We start from the raw sequence: 23,881 nt of genomic DNA, 5'->3' as shown, positions 1-23,881 counted from the left end.
TAACTAAAAATGCTTAGTGGATCAATTCTAATCTCAGTTCATATATTCAGCTTTGAGTGACAATAGGGTTTGGAGTCTCAGGGTCACTGATCGAAGGATACAGAGGTCATTTCATGTGTGAAAATGAATCATTATCATTATTAAGAATCATTCAAGACATCAACTTTCACTTCAACTTATGCAGATTTGAAGAACATTAATCTTAATTTTTTTTTTTTTTTGGGGGGGGTAATAATCGTACATGTCACAGTCATTCAACTGCCCCCCAGTCTTAAAAAAAACCTTTTGATTGAAAATTTTCACAAAAATGCATGTAATGTGTGCACATAATTCTTCATTTTTTAATTTCAAACTGTTGAACAGTATTCATATTCTTTTCCCGAGGTAAAACTTCTGCATATGGCCTAGAAACTTGTCTATGAATGAACAAAGGAGGGCCTGAAATTTTTTTTATCATCTTCCATTTGTTACATTCTATTTTCATCTGGTATGAACAAAATGACAAAAAAGCTGTACAAAAATAGACCCTCTAGTATCCCAAAGTTTTCCATTGAAATAGCATCCCACTTCATTACTCTCATATCTGGCCATACTTATATAAATAGCCGCAGGTCTAGAGGCCCCTTGATAAGTGCGGTTGGACTTTTAAAAGTCAATATCTAAAGCTTTTTGTGTATCACGACCTTCAAATTATTGAATTTCTTTTTGCAGTAAACGGTCCCAGGAATGGATCACGGGTGGGATGCATTGTTCCCGATGTGGAGAATGCTGATATAACTAACATCGGGATTGCAAAGCAGCAGTTTGTTTTGGCTGGTACCTCCATTCGAATCTCATGTAATGCTGGTCACACCCTCAGAGGTTCAGACGACTCCAGGCATGTTGGTCTTCACTGTCTTGACAGTTCATCCTGGGATGAAAGTGAACCTGTGTGTGAGCCACGTGAGTATACTACAGACCTGGACCCTGTAACACAAAGCTTAGCAAATGATCACGGGGCTGATCTCCACGATTGATTGCATTGATTAATGTGTATGATCAATCATAGATATCAGCCCTATGATCAATTACAAAGCTTTATGTTACTGGGTCCATGGTTAGAGGTATGCAACCCTGTCTTAATGGAGAAACTTACATCAGGGGCCCGTAACACAAAGCTTAGCAACTGATCATGGGGCCGATTTCCACGATTGATTGCATTGATTAATGTGTATGATCAATCATAGATATCAGCCTTATGATCAATTACAAAGCTTTATGTTACTGGGTCCATGGTTAGAGGTATGCAACCCTGTCTTAATGGAGAAACTTACATCAGGGGCCCGTAACACAAAGCTTAGCAACTGATCATGGGGCCGATTTCCGCGATTGATTGCATTGATTAATGTGTATGATCAATCATAGATATCAGCCTTATGATCAATTACAAAGCTTTATGTTACTGGGTCCATGGTTAGAGGTATGCAACCCTGTCTTAATGGAGAAACTTACATCAGGGGCCCGTAACACAAAGCTTAGCAACTGATCATGGGGCCGATTTCCGCGATTGATTGCATTGATTAATGTGTATGATCAATCATAGATATCAGCCTTATGATCAATTACAAAGCTTTATGTTACTGGGTCCATGGTTAAAGATATGCAACCCTGTCTTAATGGAGAAACTTACATCAGGGGCCCGTAACACAAAGCTTAGCAAATGATCATGGGGCCGATTTCCATGATTGATTGCATTGATTAATGTGTATGATCAATCATAGATATCAGCCTTATGATCAATTACAAAGCTTTATGTTACTGGGTCCATGGTTAAAGATATGCAACCCTGTCTTAATGGAGAAACTTACATCAGGTGCCCGTAACACAAAGCTTAGCAAATGATCATGGGGCCGATTTCCATGATTGATTGCATTGATTAATGTGTATGATCAATCATAGATATAAGCCTTATGATCAATTACAAAGCTTTATGTTACTGGGTCCATGGTTAAAGATATACAACCCTGTCTTAATGGAGAAACTTACATCAGGGGCCCGTAACACAAAGCTTAGCAAATGATCATGGGGCCGATTTCCACGATTGATTGCATTGATTAATGTGTATGATCAATCATAGATATCAGCCTTATGATCAATTACAAAGCTTTATGTTACTGGGTCCATGGTTAAAGATATGCAACCTTGTCTTAATGGAGAAACTTACATCAGGGGCCCGTAACACAAAGCTTAGCAAATGATCATGGGGCCGATTTCCATGATTGATTGCATTGATTAATGTGTATGATCAATCATAGATATCAGCCTTATGATCAATTACAAAGCTTTATGTTACTGGGTCCATGGTTAAAGATATGCAACCCTGACTTAATGGAGAAACTTACATCAGGGGCCCGTAACACAAAGCTTAGCAAATGATCATGGGGCCGATTTCCACGATTGATTGCATTGATTAATGTGTATGATCAATTATAGATATCAGCCTTATGATCAATTATAAAGCTTTACGTTACTGGGTCCATGGTTAAAGATATGCAACCCTGTCTTAATGGAGAAACTTACATCAGGGGCCCGTAACACAAAGCTTAGCAAATGATCATGGGGCCGATTTCCACGATTGATTGCATTGATTAATGTGTATGATCAATCATAGATATCAGCCTTATGATCAATCACTAAGCTTTATGTTACTGGGTCCATGGTTAAAGATATGCAACCTTGTCTTAATGGAGAAACTTACATCAGGGGCCCGTAACACAAAGCTTAGCAATTGATCATGGGGCCGATTTCCATGATTGATTGCATTGATTAATGTGTATGATCAATCATAGATATTAGCCTTATGATCATCGCTATGCTTTATGTACAAGGCCAGGGTCGTAGAGATGTTTCACAAAAGTTAAAGTGTGACTTGATAATGCACCTAGCCTGGGGGGGTTCACAAAGCGTTGAGCGTGACTTAACCCTAAATCTCCCGGGGTATTTCTTGTCATTCCCGGCGGGGGGCCACTATGGCCCTCCTTAAGATCTCAGCTGCGGATTGCGTGATCACAACGAAAATTTGCATGATGGTAGAGAATGACGTAATCTACGCAGTTGCATTGGTAAATTTCACAGAATTCATATATTTTTATTTTATATGAATTAATTTTGCTAATTTATTCATGAAATCATTCTTTTTGCTCTGATTCACTAAATAAAGCTCCTCGAATGCTATTTTTTGGTGAAAATATTCTTTATAGCATTCCTAACAATTGTGAATGAAAAAAATTCTGGTACCAAGACCGATTTCTTATGTATTTTATTGTTTTTTTAATTTCTTATATATTTCTTGTTTTTTATTGTTTTTGACTAAAGCCTGCATTCACACTTTTTCAACATTTTTTGGCTATAGAAAACACTTTTAAATGTAGGAAAGGGGTCATTCTAGATCAGCGCTGTTCTAGATGATTTTCAGTTTTGTTTTTTCTATCAAATTTAAGTACAATGTACTGTACAATGTATGTTAAATTTATGCAAATATCACCAAGTTCTTGTCACATTACATATTTATTTGTATTTATGTATGCATTATATATTTTTATATTTCCAATTCTTACAGTAAGAATGGAAAGGCTTTGTTCCAAACCTGGTTACATATTTCAAGTTCGTCAGTACGTGAACGGAGAGGAGACAAAGGAACTTGTCACCTACCCTAACGATGAGATACCCGAAGGAACGTTTTTAGTGTCTCGTTGCTCCCAACCGGGACAGTATGTATTGCGTGGTAGTGCTAATAGAACATGTTTGGATGGACAGTGGACAGGACAGGAGCCAAGTTGTGGTAAGTAATTACATCCATATGTTTTTTATACATCACTCTATTTGCAAATCTGCACATTAAAGGAATACAATACACCCAGGACACTTCTCTTAAACGAGAAATGCACGGCAATAAAATTCAATGCAAAATATAAAACACATCTTAAATTATATTGAAATTAAAGGGGAAAAATACTATTTTAAATTCTAAACAGGGGGGCTGTTTTTTTCTTGCCTGTTATAGTTTCAATCAGAAACAGTTCAGAAAATTTCATGCATGGGGGGGGGGGGGGGAGGGAAGCACCATTTGTAGTGCTTCCCCTGATTCAAAATGAAGATTGGTTCAAACCCAAAGTTGAGAACTATCTCATTATATTGATTTTAAGCAATCTTAACAGATCCAGGTTTTTAACAGGGAGGGTGGGGGCAACTTGCACCCCCAGTTAGAATATATAGGGTTAAATATTTGTGACCAGGGGTGGTATTCTGAGATCCATTTTATCTCAGATAAAATAAAATATTTTATCTCCGTTAAAATCAGTGAGATAAAATACCCTTAAAATCTCTCCGAATTGGTATTCTGAGAACAATTTTATCTTCATTTTATCTCTGTAAGACACACCTATTTCTCAATCAATATTCAATTAGAAACGCGCTTTTATAGCTATCTCATATCACTCAACCAATGGAAATCCATTCCGCTAGGAGGTGTGGCGAAGGAGTGAGATTGCGTCAATTTATTGACTTCAATACGCTTGCACTATACGCTTGTGCGTCTTTACAGAGATTTCTTTTTAACAAAAATGGCAATACTCTCATCTTTTTTTCGAAGTCTATATCGCATCTTTTCAAGCATCATTTCAAAGACAATATTAGTCAAGAAAAGTCTTATGAAATGCTTCCTGATTGTACAGGAATAACTTTAAGGTGTTGTTCTCAACGAATATATCATTTTTCTTAATTTTCATGCCAACATTAGGAGTTAATTCACCTAGAAATATTGACGAAATGAACGTCGCGGAGATAAAATAGCCCCTACCCTCTTTTAAGTTTATTTTATTTTTTCTTCAAAGTAACTTGGGCGCAAGCACATCAACCGCGTTGCAATGGCCAGATACGCGACGGGTATGTCTACGCAGCCACTGCTCTGTTGCGTATCATCATAAATACTCAAGATAAAATTTATACGCAAGATGAAATTTTAAATTTTATCTGAAAGATAAAATGTCATCTCAGAATACCAATTTCATTTTAAGAGATAAAATAAAATATTTTAAAGATAAAATGACCTCAGAATACCGCCCCAGAGCATTAATCAGATAGAGTTGATTACAATAATCAAAAAAAGATTTAACTTCTCTTCTACAGCTCTCTAAAAGAACACAATGGAGAAATTTACATATGAATCAGTTTGAAATACTCACAAGTATTTGTAATTTGTAAAAATTACAAAATTTGAAGAAAGGAATTGATGTCATTAGCTAAAATGCAGAACAGGTTGCATTAAAAAATACACAAACAATGTTTGGAAAGCATATTTCAAAAATATCTCAAATCAAGTTAACACTGAAAAGCTGTTTGACTGATCACAGTGAGTCAGTTTACAGTAGTTGATGAAAGTTGACCCATAAACTTTCATATGTTATAAACCAAAGGGACAATGGAAACAAAATTACCGTTCAGGATTTGTCAATTTTCTTGCTTGGATTTATTGGCCCATTATATTAAATGATATTGATGCATTTGCACTAACATGTTTGTTTATAAGTACTAATAATTTTTTGCCCGAGGTGGCACTGTGTCATTGGTCTGGCAGCATATTTATGAATGGCAACCAACAGTAAATATGGCTGCACCCTTAATGCAATGTAAACTTACAGACCAATAAATTCAAGCAAGAAAATTGAGTAATTCTGCTCAGTAATTCGGGAGTATACTTTAGTTGATAAAATGTTTGAAATATGATCATGTCAGAGTTTTCAGTAGATGTAAGATTTTAGTTCTTTACCTGGTTATTTTTCACGATCTTTGGTGACAATGAATTTCTTACATACTTCACTGGTCCACCGGTCCCTGCCGAAAAGTCATTGGTGGGCCCCAGTCACAGTGAAAGGTTATGACTTGGGCCTAGTACATCAGAAGTCTTTTGTATTCAATTAGTTTAGTAAATTGGTAACATTCTTTGATCATTATCCATTTCAGTTCTTGCAGATACCAGTATCATCTTTCAAAACAACCAGCCTCTTGAAGTCAGGAATGATGGAACAATCATCATCTTTCCTCGCAGTCAGCTATACATCTATTGCCGTCTGCCTTTTGACAGCAATAAAGCAGCATATCTTGTATCGGATAGGGGACAGGTTAGCATATCATATGTTGGAAGTTTGTTCTGGAAAGAATATCATGCATATTGCTCAATTTTTTATCAAATTTTTCACACCTGCTCAAGAATTCAAGGAATAATATTAACAGAAGTTTTACATGGAATTTTAAAGAAATTCATGTTAATCATCAGTTCAATTTGTAGGTGCGCAGACATGGGGCCCCTCTTCATGCAAATGAATAGATTTAACCCTAAAAGAGCTGGGTTATTTGGACCCATCTCACAGTCCGGGGGGGGGGTGATTCCGCCCCACTGAGATATCGGCCTTCGATTGCATGAGCACCGCAAAAATTTGCACGGTGGTAGTGTGCGATAAAATCTACAAGGCTGTATGGTTATTTTTTTATGCCCCCGCAGACGAAGTCCGGAGGGGGCATTAAGCGTTGCCCTAGCTGTCCGTCTGTCCCCCCACTTGGTTTCCGCACAATAACTCGAAATATATTTAGTGGATTTAAAAATTTTTTGGTGTGTAGGTAGATGACACCAAAATGCAGGCTAAGTTCGAATTCCAAGACCGCAGGTCAAAGGTCACAGCTCATTAAATATGCGAGTTGGTTTCCGCATGATAACTTATGAAATATTCAAGGGATTTAAAAAAAATTTGGTGTGTAGGTAGATGACACCAAAATACAGGCTAAGTTCGAATTCGGAGTTCGCAGGTCAAAAGTCAAAGATCACAACTCATTAAATATGCGAGTTGGTTCCCTCATTAAATATGCGAGTTGGTTTCCACATGATAACTTATGAAATATTCAAGGAATTAACAAAAATTTTGGTGCTTAGGTAGATGACACCAAAATACAGGCTAAGTTTGAATTCGGAGTCCGCAGGTCAAAGGCTACAGCTCATTAAATATATGCGAGTTGGTTTCCTCATTAAATATGCGAGTTGGTTTCCGCATGATAACTTATGAAATATTCAAGGGATTAAAAAAATTTTGGTGCTTAGGTAGCTGACACCAAAATACAGGCTTAGTTCGAATTCGGAGTCCGCAGGTCAAAGGTCACAGCTCATTAAATATGCGAGTTGGTTTCCGCATGATAACTTATGAAATATTCAACGGATTAAAAAAAAATTTGGTGTGTAGGTAGATGACTCCAAAATACAGGCTAAGTTCGAATTCGGAGTTCGCAGGTCAAAAGTCAAAGATCACAACTCATTAAATATGCGAGTTGGTTCCCTCATTAAATATGCGAGTTGGTTTCCACATGATAACTTATGAAATATTCAAGGATTTAACAAAAGTTTTGGTGCTTAGGTAGATGACACCAAAATACAGGCTAAGTTTGAATTCGGAGTCCGCAGGTCAAAGGCTACAGCTCATTAAATATATGCGAGTTGGTTTCCTCATTAAATATGCGAGTTGGTTTCCGCATGATAACTTATGAAATATTCAAGGGATTAAAAAAATGTTGGTGCTTAGGTAGATGACACCAAAATACAGGCTAAGTTCAAATTTGGAGTCCACAGGTCAAAGGTCACAGCTTATTAAATATTCGAGTTGGTTTCCGAATGACAACTTATGAAATATTCAACGGATTTAAACAAATCGGGGTGTGTAGGTAGATGACAACAAAATACAGGCTAAGTTCGAATTTGGAGTCCGCAGGTCAAAGGTCACAGCTCATTATATATGTGAGTTGGTTTCCGCAAGATAACTTTGGAATTTTTTTAATTTGATATCACTTTATTGAAGCAGGGCTCGAAATTGGTGGCGGTCTGGGGGCAATTGACCGCCTAAAGCTCCGTCGGGCACCCTAAAAGTCGGGTAATAGTGCCCGGGCTGACCACCAGAAAAAATAAATGTAGAAAACCGAAAATGAGTAGGTCTAAAACGAATGAAACCTCTCTCATGCAGAGCGTTTAAACTTATATTTTGTTGCTTAAAGTGCTTACAACAATGATAACAATTGCATTAAAATACTTGATACAGGTTTGAAAAAGATACAGAGGCAATTTGTCAAAAAAATGTACAATGACTGTATTGTATTCACTGTTAAACCAACTTCAAAGAGCTCCGAATAAATTTTAACCCATCCGGCCTTCCCCTCGATACACAGTGTACATGTGCGTCTTAAAATAGAACACACACAGAACAGCTAATTGCTGATCTGTGATTGGCCAGCGCTCCACTGATGGGAGTTGCTTTCAAGCGCACGTGTGACCATTATCAGAAAAGGTCATAACTTCAGAGAAAAAATATCAACCCCTCCCCATCTGTGTGCGTGTGTGAGAGAGGGGGAGGGGGGAGGAGAAAGATAGGGGTTGGAATCATTGAATGCGGGAACCCTTTCATGTTTCAAAACAAAGCAAAGCAATCTGTATTACCCCCTCCCCCATACACAGGCACACCAATTTTCCCCAGAGGCCTAAAAATAACATTCCAACAAGTACCCTTCGCCTATTCATTCCATGTCTCGACTAGTCTCCAAATACAGACCCAGTTATAGGTTCAAATTATCAAAAAATTTAATTTGGAACTTAGGAATTTTGATTTTTTAATTGAATAATATTTTGCAATTACTTTTTTTTATAATACAGTGTGTAGCATCGTGGGCAGTGCAACAAGCTTGGGTATGGCACGTAGGCAAGGGATGAATTTTTTCCCCCAAAAAAGTGTCTCTGTCACAAGAATACGGCGTGAATGAATTGTTTACTGTGAATTGGAGACAAAAAAGACGTAATTGGACTTTGGACTGAGCTGTGAACAATGATCTGGACTGATTCATTCATATGCGGGGGTGTATAACAGCATTGATTCAGGAAATTTTTTAAATTGAAACAATAAACTGAAAGTTATTTTATGTAATTTCTTTTGACATAGTCAAAGAAATCAAAGGGGGAATAAATAGTCATACTTTCATTTGTGAGAAACAGACCCTTGATGTTCAATGCAGTGAGGTCCAGTTGTTGTATAAGTGTGGCATTGAGAGTTGTAGATTTTCTGCATTTTTGGTCACTAATAACTAGGTCAACTTTTGCGATTTTAGAAGACGTGATTCCTGACGAACACTCGAATCATTCGATTGTTTTTTTCAGGAAATAATCGAATGGTAAAAATGACATTCGTCCCAGGCCTAAACGACATGATCACTTGTTTATTTTTGCCTCATCCAAGCCTTGTGGTTTTGTTCCCACTCTTTTTGTAATGTATACTTCTGGGGCCCATTTCATGAAAAGTTGCTATAAATTCTTTCGCAGCCAGAGGCTGAATTGTGGAATCTTTTACAAATCAAAAATATAAACATTACATAAACATCATAAATAATTACATAATGCAAAATTAAAATACTAATATGATATCCAAAAACAAACTATGAGTACAGGAGTCATGCATTAAAAGAAAACAAATTAAGCACAGAGACTCAGAGTTTACCTTAGAGAGAGTAACAGAGAGAATGGACAGGGACAGAGAGAGACAGTTACACAGAGAGAGAGAGAGAAACATGGACAGAGAGAAAGAGAAAATGGACAGAGGGGGAGAGGGGGGGGGGGGAGGAAAGGGGGGGGCTGAAAGTGAGGCTTTTATATCAAGTTAGTACATTTAAAAAAAGGAAAAAATAGTTTACACATGTGACAGACCAAATCATAACAACAAGTCTTGGTTTGATTCACTTTATGGAGTGAGTGCACTTCAACATTTCCGCGGCAATGACTGTTAACTTGGTGTGATATTTTGACAATAAATTTATCATAACCATGATCAAATGTGAATTGAATGATGTTCTTTCCAATTTCAGTTTGGTGAAGTTGTATTCATTTTATTATGCATGGTTTCCCTCAGTGTTGGTGAGGGTGTTGTGCTTTTATTTCAGGAAATGTCATTGACCCTTGTTCATTTTAAAACGTACCTCTAACTTTAAGTCTAAAAATGAACAAGTCTCAAGTAAAACAAAGGTGTGAAAAGGATCATGAGTAATTTTTTAAAATCTCCTTTGAAACAAAGGCTTGAGTTTTTCCTTTTTAATCCACAGAAAGGTTCCACCAGTAATGTAGTGTTTCGCAGCAAACTAACACATACAGAGTTGATACTTTACAATTTGTCATGATACAATATTTTCAATATGCATACATGTGATGACCACCTAAACTGCCATTTGACCACCTAAAGTTCAGTCCAGGGTGCCCGGCTGACTTCCAAAAATTAAAGTTAATCGAGAGGCCTGCTTCTGAAGTCACAATAAAGGAAAGAAATATACAAAGTAAATACAAAGACATAATAGAGATAAAGATAGGCCCAGGTCATGACGCATTACTGTCGATGCAGGGCAGTAGAATAAAACTTAATGTACAATTTCGATGTAAGTAACAGGTACATAACTTATATGTGAAATGATAAATAACAGCCAAAAGTTAGGGTAAATATTAGAAAACGAGAGAAAAAGAAATGTACTCACACACACATATACATTTATACTAAGTTTGCAAATAAGCATAAACAAATATCAGGAGTAATTCCGACCACAATACTAAATCTATTAAGATAAAAAAAATTATGGATAATAAACAAACTGTATACCATGTCATCGATATCAATATAATATCTAAACTTCAACGTGTAGGGGAAGGCGGGGTAAGTTGAGCATAGGGGCAAGTTGAGCCACCACCCCCAGGCCAATAATGAATGAGTCAGACATTATGGTGGTGTCATGTATTGATGACCCATTACATAACCCTTAACCCCACCACATTGTTTTCAACTTTGAAACAAAAAGTACTTTTTTAGAGGGAAAAATACAAATTTCAGCCAAAAAAGTAAAAAAGGGTGTGAAATAGATCATTGCTTTTTACACACACACGTCTTTAAATATAATAAAGAAATAAGAACAATATTGTTATTCCAGGTATAGATTCTCATTCTTGTCATGGTCTTTTACAAGATGGATGCATAAAAAATGTGTGGATGTGAAAATATTGCATGAAGTTCGGAATGGGGTACATGTAAATTGAGCCAACCAACATGGGGCAAGTTGAGCCATGGTAATTCTTATGGTAATGTATAAGAAAAGCAAACAAACCTTAACAAGCCATTGATATGCAGGCAGAAAGGAGCAAATTCACATGACAGTTCTTTTACTTATAGAGGATGTTAGTATTTACAGCGAATAAGCAAGTGAAAAGACTTTAAATAAAAAAAATGACATGCTGGTTCTCCCCGCATAGATTTTGTACATAGTTTTTGTGGCTCAACTTACCCCAGAGGGGGGCACAACTTACCCCATATATGGGGCAAGTTGAGCCATTTGACATCGTTTTTTCAAAGGTCACATTGACTTTAAGTGTGGGGGTAGAAAGTTATATATAGGTGAAAAATATTTCCCAAGAATCAAATTGAAAGGCAAGGTACTTATTTCTACAATATTATTGGTCATATCAATTCTAACATGCAAAATGCAAAAAGTGTCACAACTTACCCTGCCTTCCCCTACATTATAGACTTAGAGAGAAGAAAGGGAAAGCAATAGAAAGGAAAGAAGGAAAGAGAAAGAGGAATGGAGATGGAATGAGGAGAGAAGAGTGGGGGAATAGAAAAAGGAAAGAGAGAGAGAGGGGAGAAGAGAGAGAGATTGGAGAGGGAGAGAGAGAGAGATCGGAAATAATGAACAAGAGTTATTGCTCCAAAAGATTGTAGTCGCCCCAGATGGATTCGTCCTTTGCACAATATATTGAGAAAGATGAAACAACCGCCATTTTACTCAAATTATCTCTAATCGAAGAATATTTTGTACGTCTGACCTCAAGAAAAGAAAAGAAAGATTTGATTCGTTGGGTGTTTTCTTTGGAAAGAAAACCCCTTGAACCAATTTCAATTGCTAGGAAATCTACTAGGTAGCCATTATTCTCAATGTCGGTAATCTAGGCAGTGTACTTTTCTGTTTTGTATTGGTGCGCTCTGTCAATTGCAAGTTTTTTAATTATTAGATTTTTTATTTAATGAATTACATGTAATTATGTTAATTTATGCATGAAATGAAACATTTCCTCTAATCAACTATCACATGGCCCCAAAACTGCTAATTTTTTATTCACAGACTCTTTGTAGGATCCCAATCAAATGTACTTTAAAAAGAATCTGGTATCACAATTTTTTTCTTATGTATTTTATTGTTTGTTTTATTTTTTATGTATTTCTTTGTTTTTTGACTTTTTGTTTTTTTTTAATGGTTTTTTCAATGGAAATTGTTGCAGACTTAATTCTGATCATAAACAAGACAAAATTAAGTTTAATCATTAAAAGTTGAAATAATTACATTTATGAATTTTGGCTACATACACGATTTGCATTGTATTTGTACATGTACATGCTGAATTCACGTTTTTGAGCAGTTATGGGTCTAACATGCACTTAAAGGACAAGTCCGCCCCAATAAAAAGTTGGTTTGAATAAAAGGAGAAAAATCCAACAAACACAACACAACACTAAAAAAATCATCAAAATCGGTTGTAAAATAAGAAAGTTATAACATTTTAAAGTTTTGCTTAATTTCACAAAACAGTTATATGCACATCCTGGTCTGTATGCAAATGAGTAGACAGATTACGTCACCCACTCACTATTACTTTTGTATTTTATTATATGAAATATGAAAAATTCTAATTTTCTACTCATCGTCATATGGAACAAACTTTTATTCCTCCCTGAACATGTGCAATTACCATTATCTTAACAGTTTGTGGTTAAATCAAGTTGGTTCCAATTGTAAAATATGGCAAAATTTAAATATTGTATAATTCAAACAATAAAAAACAAAAGAAATAGTGAGTGAGTGACATCATCGACTCTCTCGTTTGAACATCAATGAGTTGTGCGTATAACCGTTTTGTAAAAAATAAGCAAAATTTCAAAATGTCATAACTTTCTTACTTTACATCCGATTTTGATGAAATTTCCAGTGTTATGTTTGTTTGATTTTTCTCTATCCATTCAAACCAACAATTTTCTGGGGTGGACTTGACCTTTAACATAATACTGCGTAATTTTGTAACCGCGCACACCCAGGCATCGCAAACTTGGTCTCAAAAGTTGTGCAAGATTTGAAAGTAAAAAGTCAGCGAGCGGCACTAACCCTGGGCCTTTTAGGGTCACAAGTTAAGGAAGGTCCCTCTAGTCCCCCACCAACATTTCCTGATGTACATGTATGTACGACCGAATCTAACCTATTCAAAACACATTTTTATTCAGAAAATCGTATCAAATGAAATCAAAATGTCAAATATCCTTAATTGATGCTGAACCTAATTATAATTGTCTAGCAGATCACATGTAGCATATCATATAAATGTCCTGTCATGTGTATTTTAAGTCGCACATGGCTGGGTATAGAAGAAAATGGTTGAAAAGATTGATATTTCTAACTTTCCCCATAGGTTATACATGTACGTTATAAAGCAACAATTTTGCCCAGATTAAGGAGCTTGCGCACTCAATATCTCACAGCCACGATGCATGTATGTCTATGTAGGGTGAATGCAGTAGCAGTATAGTAGTAGTAGTGGTATGTGCATTACACATATAGGTGCAGGTCATGGTGCACATGTTCGTAGAGTTTTGGATGTAATGAACTGCGAGCTCTCTCACCAAGCGTGCAATAAGCCTATATTGCACTGCTAGCTCTCTCGCTCAAGCATGCAATAGGCGTCTATTGCACAACTGTCATGTGTTGCTGCACATTTATCCTATCAGCTGTCAAGGATCTACAGTTGTGCTAAAAACTTAGTGAACCCACCACAAAATGCACTCCTCCAGTCTGAGTGATGAATGTAGACAACAAGACTACAATGATCGGTGAGCCCAGAGAAACCAACTTTATTGAATGTAATATTTTATCACCTGACTTCACAATCAAATATCTAAAACATGACAGAACTTGAACACTTTGAATATGTTCATTTTTTGGTGAGGTTCACTAACTTTTTAGTAGCACTGTATGTGTTGTATAAATCTTTGGGGTCAAGCCATATCTGAATAAGCCTCTATGCTGCCAATCCTTTGTCTTTTTGCAGTCTGGAGCATATTGGAATCCTTATCCTTTGACTACAATGATAATGAATCTAAACCCACCACGTCCCTCACAATCTGGGCGGTTTACTTGCCGATCTGCTGATAGTTCTCTCTCTCACAGCGTCAATATTCAGTTCACTGGTAAGAAGAGTCTTGTTAAATTTCTAATTTCTAATAATACCAATTTCTATTGCCAGCTAAGATTAACGAGTTAGAGGGTAAAGGGGTAACGAACTGGCAGTAGCCTCTTGGGGCTCTGCCTTCCCTTGACTCCCTGGGTTCCTATTATAAAAATTAATTTGATTTTAATGGCCATAGGGGGTCTAGTGATTTCAGGTGTAACATCAGTAGTGAGGGACATCATCGACTGTCATTTGAGTTGTGCATATCACTGTTATGTAAAAAATAAGCAGAACTTTAAAATGTCATAAATTTATTAATTTACATCCGATTTTGATGAAATTTTCAGCGTTTTACTAGTTCGAGTTTTCTCTATTTATTCAAATCAACGTTTTCTGGGGTGGACTTGACCTTTAACAAGCAAAATGCTGAAAATTTCATCAAAATCGGAGAACAAATGAAGTTGAGCAATATTTTGTGAAAACCGCTATGTATGCACAGCGTCATGACATTAGATGGACCGATGATGTTACATCCCCACTTTCCTTTTTCTTATATTATTATATGAAATCATAATTATTTCTTATCTTCATACATGTGTGTATGATATGTCTCCCTTATAATATTATAAGATGCAGCAGTGAATTAGTTCTTGGAGGACAAAATTTGAATAGACATAATTTCATGTAATAAAATACATTAAATATTCATGAAGACATACCTAGAAATATTTTTCCAAATAATGCAAATCTTTAAGATGTCATTACTTAGTTATTCCTTGTCAAATTTTGATGAAATTTTCAATGTTTTGTTTGTCTGATTTTTCTTTATCTGTTCAAATCATATTATTTTCAGACTGGAGTACCCCTTTAAAAATGAGAAATTTGTGATGTACACAAGTTTTTTAAGTAACACCAATAATTCATAATTTTATGCTCCATTTTCATATCATGACAGAGATATATTGTGCCCAGCCTCAAACTCCAGCCAATGGTGGATACCGCAATTACGACTTTCACCAACCAATTGAAGGTCACTACATGGGAAAATCTATCACGTATACCTGTGACAATGGCTACGTTCTTCATGGGCAAAGGAGAATTACCTGCATACTTGGAGAGTGGTCACATCCTGCTCCAACATGCCAAAGTAATTTTTTATATCACAGAGTACCCTCCCCAGGGAGTGGAGAGAGAGCATAATGTTTGCTGGCAAGTGATTAAGTCCGGTGATTGGGATACTGGTATTAAGTTAAATACATTATGTCATCAGAATGCTCTAACATGCCAAAGAAAGTTTTCATATCACAGAATACCCTCCCCAGGGAGTGGAGAGTGCATACTGTTTGCTGGCAAGTGATTAAGTCTGGTGATTGCGTATGAAGTGTAAATACATTATGTCATCAAAATGCTCCAACTTGCAAAAGAAAGTTGCTGTCATAGGATATCCTCCAAAGGGAGTGGAGGATATGAATGCATTATTTACTAGCACGCCTGGTAGAGTCTGGTGGTTGGGGTATCGGTATTAGGTGTAAATACATTCTGTCATCAAAATGCTCCAACTTGCAAAAGAAAGTTGCTGTCACAGGATATCCTCCAAAGTGAGTGGAGGATGTAAATGCATTATTTACTGGCAAGCCTGGTAGAGACTGGTGGTTGGGGTTTGAGAATCTGATTAGTAAATGAATTCATATCATGGTCATGCTCCAGCATGATTGTATAATAAGTTTTAACGCTCCAAAGGGAGCGGAGTGTGTGATTACATCATGTTCTGGCAAGCCTGATGGAGTTTGATGATTGGACAATAAATTTTGTATGCATTATATCATCAACATGCCTTAAATTGGCATGTAGAACAATTTGATTATTTTTTTCAAGGTAAAAATTAACATGTCATTATAAACATTACTGTTGTTGCTTTAACCAAAGAGTAGTATGGGACCAACTTCAAACTTATCTCTATATTTGAGTTTTGATGATGTGATTACAATTTGGGGTCTCGAGGTCAAAGGTCATAGATGTCATAATTTATTTCCATTGAACTATTCTCACAATAAGCATGTTGTACCATTTTGAGGATCAACTTCAAATGGGCTCATTAATGTACGTACCTTTTAGATCTTTTACAGATCTATAAAGATATAATAAAATCCATTTTTTCTCAACCTTTCAGACATGATTGCTTAAAGAAAACTGTACAGACAACTAATACACACTGCAAAATATATAATTCATGCATTGCTCAAATGTTATCTTTTTCTTCCTCTCTTTTCTCATTTTTTTCTGTTCTTGTAATTTTTTAGGAGCAACTTGTGAAGAATTACATGCACCAGACAATGGCATGATAGTAGGGGGCAACAGAATAGGTGATTCTGTTTTGATAGGATGCAACAGAGGATATAGGTTACATGGAGAAAATTTCTTGGACTGTCTAGAAACTGGAGAATGGTCCCATCCTATGTCTGTCTGTGTTGGTGAGTTGAATGTTTGGCATCAGAAGCTAAACGTGTGCCAGTCAGCATTTTTTTATATACACTCTTAACCCTAATAAGACGGGTGCCCCCTCCCTCTACATTTTTTCGCGATAAATCAGCAGTGCAAAATTTTTGGGCCGCGTCGCTCGCTTACTTTTTACTTTCAAGTCTCGCGCAACTTTTTGAGTCCGAAATTGCGACCCCCATGTATGTGGTTACAAAATTGTGCAACATTTTGTAAGTGCATGCAGACTCAAAAACGTGAATTCATGTACAAATCCAAAACAAATAGTGTTTTTAGCCAAAATTCATATGTAATGTAATGTATGATTATTTTTCCTTTTACTGATTATAATCAATTTCATCTTAATTATGGTCAAAATAAAGTCCCTGACAATTTCCATTGAAAGAACAATAAAAAACAAAGAAATACATAAGAAAGTTAGAAAACGATAAAATACATAAGAAAATAAATATAATGTTGAAATTTTTTGAAGTACATTTGATAAGATTCCTATACAAGTCTGTGAACCAAAAATTATCATTTTAGGGGCATTATTTAGTTATTTAGAGCAAACTTATGATTTTATGCATAAATTAGCATAATTAATATTATTAGCAACTAGATTTTTCACAGAATTTGATCTGATAGTTTGTAGTTTATGCCATGGGCAAATGAACGTGCTAATTTTTGTCACGATCGCGTGATTGATGGCCGAGATCATAAGTAAGGGGGAGGGGCTGAATCAGCGCCCCCCCCCCTCTTCTTGGCCCTGTCTACATAGGGTTAAAACCCATGTTTGGTATTCAATTCAGTACTCAAGTCAGAATAATTAGTGTTTTACATAGAGTTTGGTCATATAAAATGCTTAGCCAATTTTCGTATTCAGTTCAGAAATTTGGCTAAGTATTTTATATTATATTCAAGTTTTTGCTCAAAGAGACTTAAATCATGAATTCTTGAGTAATGGATTGTATTAGGGAGTTTGAGAATGATAAGAAGCAACTTTTCCTAGCTACGCCCACTAATTACGCATGTCGCAGTATAGTCAAGTGTATTTGTTCACTACAGATGAAAACCTTGAGATTTCACATGACACTTACTTCCATAACAAGTTAGCATGATGGCATTATTTGAAAACTGATCATAGATTTTTCAGTTCATCCGTTCTTGATTTTGAAAGTGGACGAGGCAGTTAAGGCAAGACTCATGCACATTGCCTTTGAATGATGTCACTTCTAACAGTCCAGTATGTCGATGTAAAAAATTCAAAAATTCCCCTTTTCGATTCCCTTGGGAACAGAAACCCCTCAGCCAGTGCGTCCTTGTGATTTGGTCAACTGTGAGGTGTGGCAAATGTGTGAGACAGACATTAACGGTGTTGGCGAGTGTCTATGCATCAGCCCTCGTGAATGCCCTGAAACTGAGGAACCTTCTGTGGTTTGTGGGACGGATGGACAGAACTACACAAACCTTTGCCAACTCAAAGCCTATGCATGTCAACGCGGGTCTGGCGTAGAGGTAGCGTCCACATGACGAAATACCTCCGTTTGAGAAGGCTATACCCCAGATCGTTTTCACCAATTCTCCAACCACTATAATCCCGAACTGCCCCCAAGCAAGAAATTTAAGTATCAAAACACCTGTTTCTTGACCTCGGTCTGAAGATAACGCGACAGCCCAGCACAGCAGGGGGTCACACACGATGGATTGCAACGTGTCTAAGAGCCTGCTATGGAGTTCCGTGTATACACGCGGTGAATGCATCGTGTGCGCAGCGCTTTAAGGGCAGTCCCTGCATGCAAAGCATAACCTAATTTTTATTCGCTTATTTTCCTTATTTCGAGGTCGATTTTCTTCGTTCGAAATTGAAAAAGGACTAATATTGGATGTCTGAATACAATATGCCTTTGAAAACGTGATTAAATATCGAAGACAATAATTTAATTCCGAAGTTCCTTCTTCAGGCAGAGAAGTCTTACGTAATAGCACAGCTGTTGTTTATCATTTCGTCCTTGGCTTTACTGGCCAGTGGAGGTGAAATTGAGACAACGGGGATTACCTGGCCAAGATGGGTTTATCGGGGCTTGGAAATGTTCAAATGAGAAATGAGAGTTTCAAACGAAAAATGGGGTCTATTACCGCAGTTTGCGACCCCAACAGCGGTGAAACCCCAAACGGTGTATTTTCGTAATGAATAGTACATCCTGCATTATTGGTAAATCTCTTGACCATCATTAAAGCCTTATTCAACCATGCCACAATAATCTCTCTGCAATATTCACAGACCTAAGACCTATACCAGAAAGGTTTGTATGGACTGCACACATAAGAGAACATTTCTGATTGGTTCCTGGTCAGTATACTGTACAAAATATCCATACAACAATGATTTTGATTGGCCCTTGCCAATTTGCAATTGCTCTTTTTTGTCTCACCTGCATAGCAGAGTGAGACTATAGGCGCCGCTTTTCCAGCGGCGGCGGCGTCAACACCAAAGTTTTTGAAATGACATCATAACTTAGAAAGTATATGGACCTAGTTCATGAATCTTGACCATAAGGTTAATCAAGTATTACTAAACATCCTGCCTGAGTTTCATGTCACATGACCAAGGTCAAAGGTCATTTAGGGTCAATGAACTTAGACCATGTTGGGGGAATCAACATCACAATCTTAACCTAAGGTTAAGTTTTTGAAATGTCATCATAATTTAGAAAGTATATGGACCTAGTTCATGAAACTAGGCCATAAGGTTAATCAAGTATTACTGAACATCCTGCCAGAGTTTCAAGTCACATGACCAAGGTCAAAGGTCATTTAGGGTCAATGAACTTTGGCCAAGTTGGGGGAATCTGTTGAATTACCATCATAACTTTGAAAGTTTATTGGTCTAGCCTGCATTCACACTTTTTCAACATTTTTTGGCTATAGAAAACACTTTTAAATGTAGGAAAGGGGTCATTCTAGATCAGCGCTGTTCTAGATGATTTTCAGACTTGTTTTTTCTATCAAATTTAAGTACAATGTACTGTACAATGTATGTTAAATTTATGCAAATTTCACCAAGTTCTTGTCACATTACATATTTATTTGTATTTATGTATGCATTATATATTTTTATATTTCCAATTATTACAGTAAGAATGGAAAGGCTTTGTTCCAAACCTGGTTACATTTTTCAAGTTCGTCAGTATGTGAACGGAGAGGAGACAAAGGAACTTGTCACCTACCCTAACGATGAGATACCCGAAGGAACGTTTTTAGTGTCTCGTTGCTCCCAACCGGGACAGTATGTATTGCGTGGTAGTGCTAATAGAACATGTTTGGATGGACAGTGGACAGGACAGGAGCCAAGTTGTGGTAAGTAATTACATCCATATGTTTTTTATACATCACTCTATTTGCAAATCTGCACATTAAAGGAATACAATACGCCCAGGACACTTCTCTTAAACGAGAAATGCACGGCAATAAAATTCAATGCAAAATATAAAACACATCTTAAATTATATTGAAATTAAAGGGGAAAAATACTATTTTAAATTCTAAACAGGGGGGCTGTTTTTTTCTTGTCTGTTATAGTTTCAATCAGAAACAGTTCAGAAAATTTCATGCATGGGGGGGGGGGGAGGGAAGCACCATTTGTAGTGCTTCCCCTGATTCAAAATGAAGATTGGTTCAAACCCAAAGTTGAGAACTATCTCATTATATTGATTTTAAGCAATCTTAACAGATCCAGGTTTTTAACAGGGAGGGTGGGGGCAACTTGCACCCCCAGTTAGAATATATAGGGTTAAATATTTGTGACCAGGGGTGGTATTCTGAGATCCATTTTATCTCAGATAAAATAAAATATTTTATCTCCGTTAAAATCAGTGAGATAAAATACCCTTAAAATCTCTCCGAATTGGTATTCTGAGAACAATTTTATCTTCATTTTATCTCTGTAAGACACACCTATTTCTTAATCAATATCCAATTAGAAACGCGCTTTTATAGCTATCTCATATCACTCAACCAATGGAAATCCATTCCGCTAGGAGGTGTGGCGAAGGAGTGAGATTGCGTCAATTTATTGACTTCAATACGCTTGCACTATACGCTTGTGCGTCTTTACAGAGATTTCTTTTTAACAAAAATGGCAATACTCTCATCTTTTTTTCGAAGTCTATATCGCATCTTTTCAAGCATCATTTCATTTCTTATGAAATGCTTCCTGATTGTACAGGAATAACTTTAAGGTGTTGTTCTCAACGAATATATCATTTTTCTTAATTTTCATGCCAACATTAGGAGTTAATTCACCTAGAAATATTGACGAAATGAACGTCGCGGAGATAAAATAGCCCCTACCCTCTTTTAAGTTTATTTTATTTTTTCTTCAAAGTAACTTGAGCAAGCACATCAACCGCGTTGCAATGGCCAGATACGCGACGGGTATGTCTACGCAGCCACTGCTCTGTTGCGTATCATCATAAATACTCAAGATAAAATTTATACGCAAGATGAAATTTTAAATTTTATCTGAAAGATAAAATGTCATCTCAGAATACCAATTTCATTTTAAGAGATAAAATAAAATATTTTAAAGATAAAATGACCTCAGAATACCGCCCCAGAGCATTAATCAGATAGAGTTGATTACAATAATCAAAAAAAGATTTAACTTCTCTTCTACAGCTCTCTAAAAGAACACAATTGAGAAATTTACATATGAATCAGTTTGAAATACTCACAAGTATTTGTAATTTGTAAAAATTACAAAATTTGAAGAAAGGAATTGATGTCATTAGCTAAAATGCAGAACAGGTTGCATTAAAAAATATACAAACAATGTTTGGAAAGCATATTTCAAAAATATCTCAAATCAAGTTAACACTGAAAAGCTGTTTGACTGATCACAGTGAGTCAGTTTACAGGAGTTGATGAAAGTTGACCCATAAACTTTCATATGTTATAAACCAAAGGGACGATGGAAACAAAATTACCGTTCAGGATTTGTCAATTTTCTTGCTTGGATTTATTGGCCCATTATATTAAATGATATTGATGCATTTGCACTAACATGTTTGTTTATAAGTACTAATAATTTTTTGCCCGAGGTGGCACTGTGTCATTGGTCTGGCAGCATATTTATGAATGGCAACCAACAGTAAATATGGCTGCACCCTTAATGCAATGTAAACTTACAGACCAATAAATTCAAGCAAGAAAATTGAGTAATTCTGCTCAGTAATTCGGGAGTATACTTTAGTTGATAAAATGTTTGAAATATGATCATGTCAGAGTTTTCAGTAGATGTAAGATTTTAGTTCTTTACCTGGTTATTTTTCACGATCTTTGGTGACAATGAATTTCTTACATACTTCACTGGTCTACCGGTCCCTGCCGAAAAGTCATTGGTGGGCCCCAGTCACAGTGAAAGGTTATGACTTGGGCCTAGTACATCAGAAGTCTTTTGTATTCAATTAGTTTAGTAAATTGGTAACATTCTTTGATCATTATCCATTTCAGTTCTTGCAGATACCAGTATCATCTTTCAAAACAACCAGCCTCTTGAAGTCAGGAATGATGGAACAATCATCATCTTTCCTCGCAGTCAGCTATACATCTATTGCCGTCTGCCTTTTGACAGCAATAAAGTAGCATATCTTGAATCGGATAGGGGACAGGTTAGCATATCATATGTTGGAAGTTTGTTCTGGAAAGAATATCATGCATATTGCTCAATTTTTTATCAAATTTTTCACACCTGCTCAAGAATTCAAGGAATAATATTAACAGAAGTTTTACATGGAATTTTAAAGAAATTCATGTTAATCATCAGTTCAATTTGTAGGTGCGCAGACATGGGGCCCCTCTTCATGCAAATGAATAGATTTAACCCTAATAGAGCTGGGTTATTTGGACCCATCTCACAGTCCGGGGGGGGGGGGGGGGGGGGGGGTGATTCCGCCCCACTGAGATATCGGCCTTCGATTGCATGAGCACCGCAAAAATTTGCACGGTGGTAGTGTGCGATAAAATCTACAAGGCTGTATGGTTATTTTTTTATGCCCCCGCAGACGAAGTCCGGAGGGGGCATTAAGCGTTGCCCTAGCTGTCCGTCTGTCCCCCCACTTGGTTTCCGCACAATAACTCGAAATATATTTAGTGGATTTAAAAAATTTTTGGTGTGTAGGTAGATGACACCAAAATGCAGGCTAAGTTCGAATTCCAAGACCGCAGGTCAAAGGTCACAGCTCATTAAATATGCGAGTTGGTTTCCGCATGATAACTTATGAAATATTCAAGGGATTTTAAAAAAATTTGGTGTTTAGGTAGATGACACCAAAATACAGGCTAAGTTCGAATTCGGAGTTCGCAGGTCAAAAGTCAAAGATCACAACTCATTAAATATGCGAGTTGGTTCCCTCATTAAATATGCGAGTTGGTTTCCACATGATAACTTATGAAATATTCAAGGATTTAACAAAAGTTTTGGTGCTTAGGTAGATGACACCAAAATACAGGCTAAGTTTGAATTCGGAGTCCGCAGGTCAAAGGCTACAGCTCATTAAATATATGCGAGTTGGTTTCCTCATTAAATATGCGAGTTGGTATCCGCATGATAACTTATGAAATATTCAAGGGATTAAAAAAATTTTGGTGCTTAGGTAGATGACACCAAAATACAGGCTAAGTTCAAATTTGGAGTCCACAGGTCAAAGGTCACAGCTTATTAAATATTCGAGTTGGTTTCCGAATGACAACTTATGAAATATTCAACGGATTTAAACAAATCGGGGTGTGTAGGTAGATGACAACAAAATACAGGCTAAGTTCGAATTTGGAGTCCGCAGGTCAAAGGTCACAGCTCATTATATATGTGAGTTGGTTTCCGCAAGATAACTTTGGAATTTTTTTAATTTGATATCACTTTATTGAAGCAGGGCTCGAAATTGGTGGCGGTCTGGGGGCAATTGACCGCCTAAAGCTCCGTCAGGCACCCTAAAAGTCGGGTAATAGTGCCCGGGCTGACCACCAGAAAAAATAAATGTAGAAAACCGAAAATGAGTAGGTCTAAAACGAATGAAACCTCTCTCATGCAGAGCGTTTAAA

The 23,881-nt window shown here is 36.7% G+C and overlaps 1 protein-coding gene across 3 annotated transcripts in view; it reads left to right on the top strand.

Moving 5' to 3' along the window:
• LOC129277852 (sushi, von Willebrand factor type A, EGF and pentraxin domain-containing protein 1-like) overlaps positions 1-23,881 on the top strand; it is a 105,635-nt gene that overhangs the window by 56,373 nt on the left and 25,381 nt on the right. For all 3 annotated transcript variants that reach the window (XM_064110276.1, XM_064110275.1, XM_064110277.1), the window contains 8 exons: positions 712-942; positions 3,599-3,820; positions 6,001-6,158; positions 14,186-14,324; positions 15,261-15,452; positions 16,606-16,776; positions 19,919-20,140; positions 22,295-22,452. In XM_064110276.1, the coding sequence (XP_063966346.1) occupies positions 712-942; positions 3,599-3,820; positions 6,001-6,158; positions 14,186-14,324; positions 15,261-15,452; positions 16,606-16,776; positions 19,919-20,140; positions 22,295-22,452 (1,493 nt within the window). The remainder of the gene's footprint in view (positions 1-711; positions 943-3,598; positions 3,821-6,000; positions 6,159-14,185; positions 14,325-15,260; positions 15,453-16,605; positions 16,777-19,918; positions 20,141-22,294; positions 22,453-23,881) is intronic.

This window comes from Lytechinus pictus, chromosome 15, assembly GCF_037042905.1.
Source record: "Lytechinus pictus isolate F3 Inbred chromosome 15, Lp3.0, whole genome shotgun sequence".
Classification (NCBI taxonomy): Eukaryota; Metazoa; Echinodermata; class Echinoidea; order Temnopleuroida; family Toxopneustidae; genus Lytechinus; species Lytechinus pictus.
Note: the sequence above shows the minus strand (reverse complement) of the source record. Positions and strands in the feature narration are given on the sequence as shown.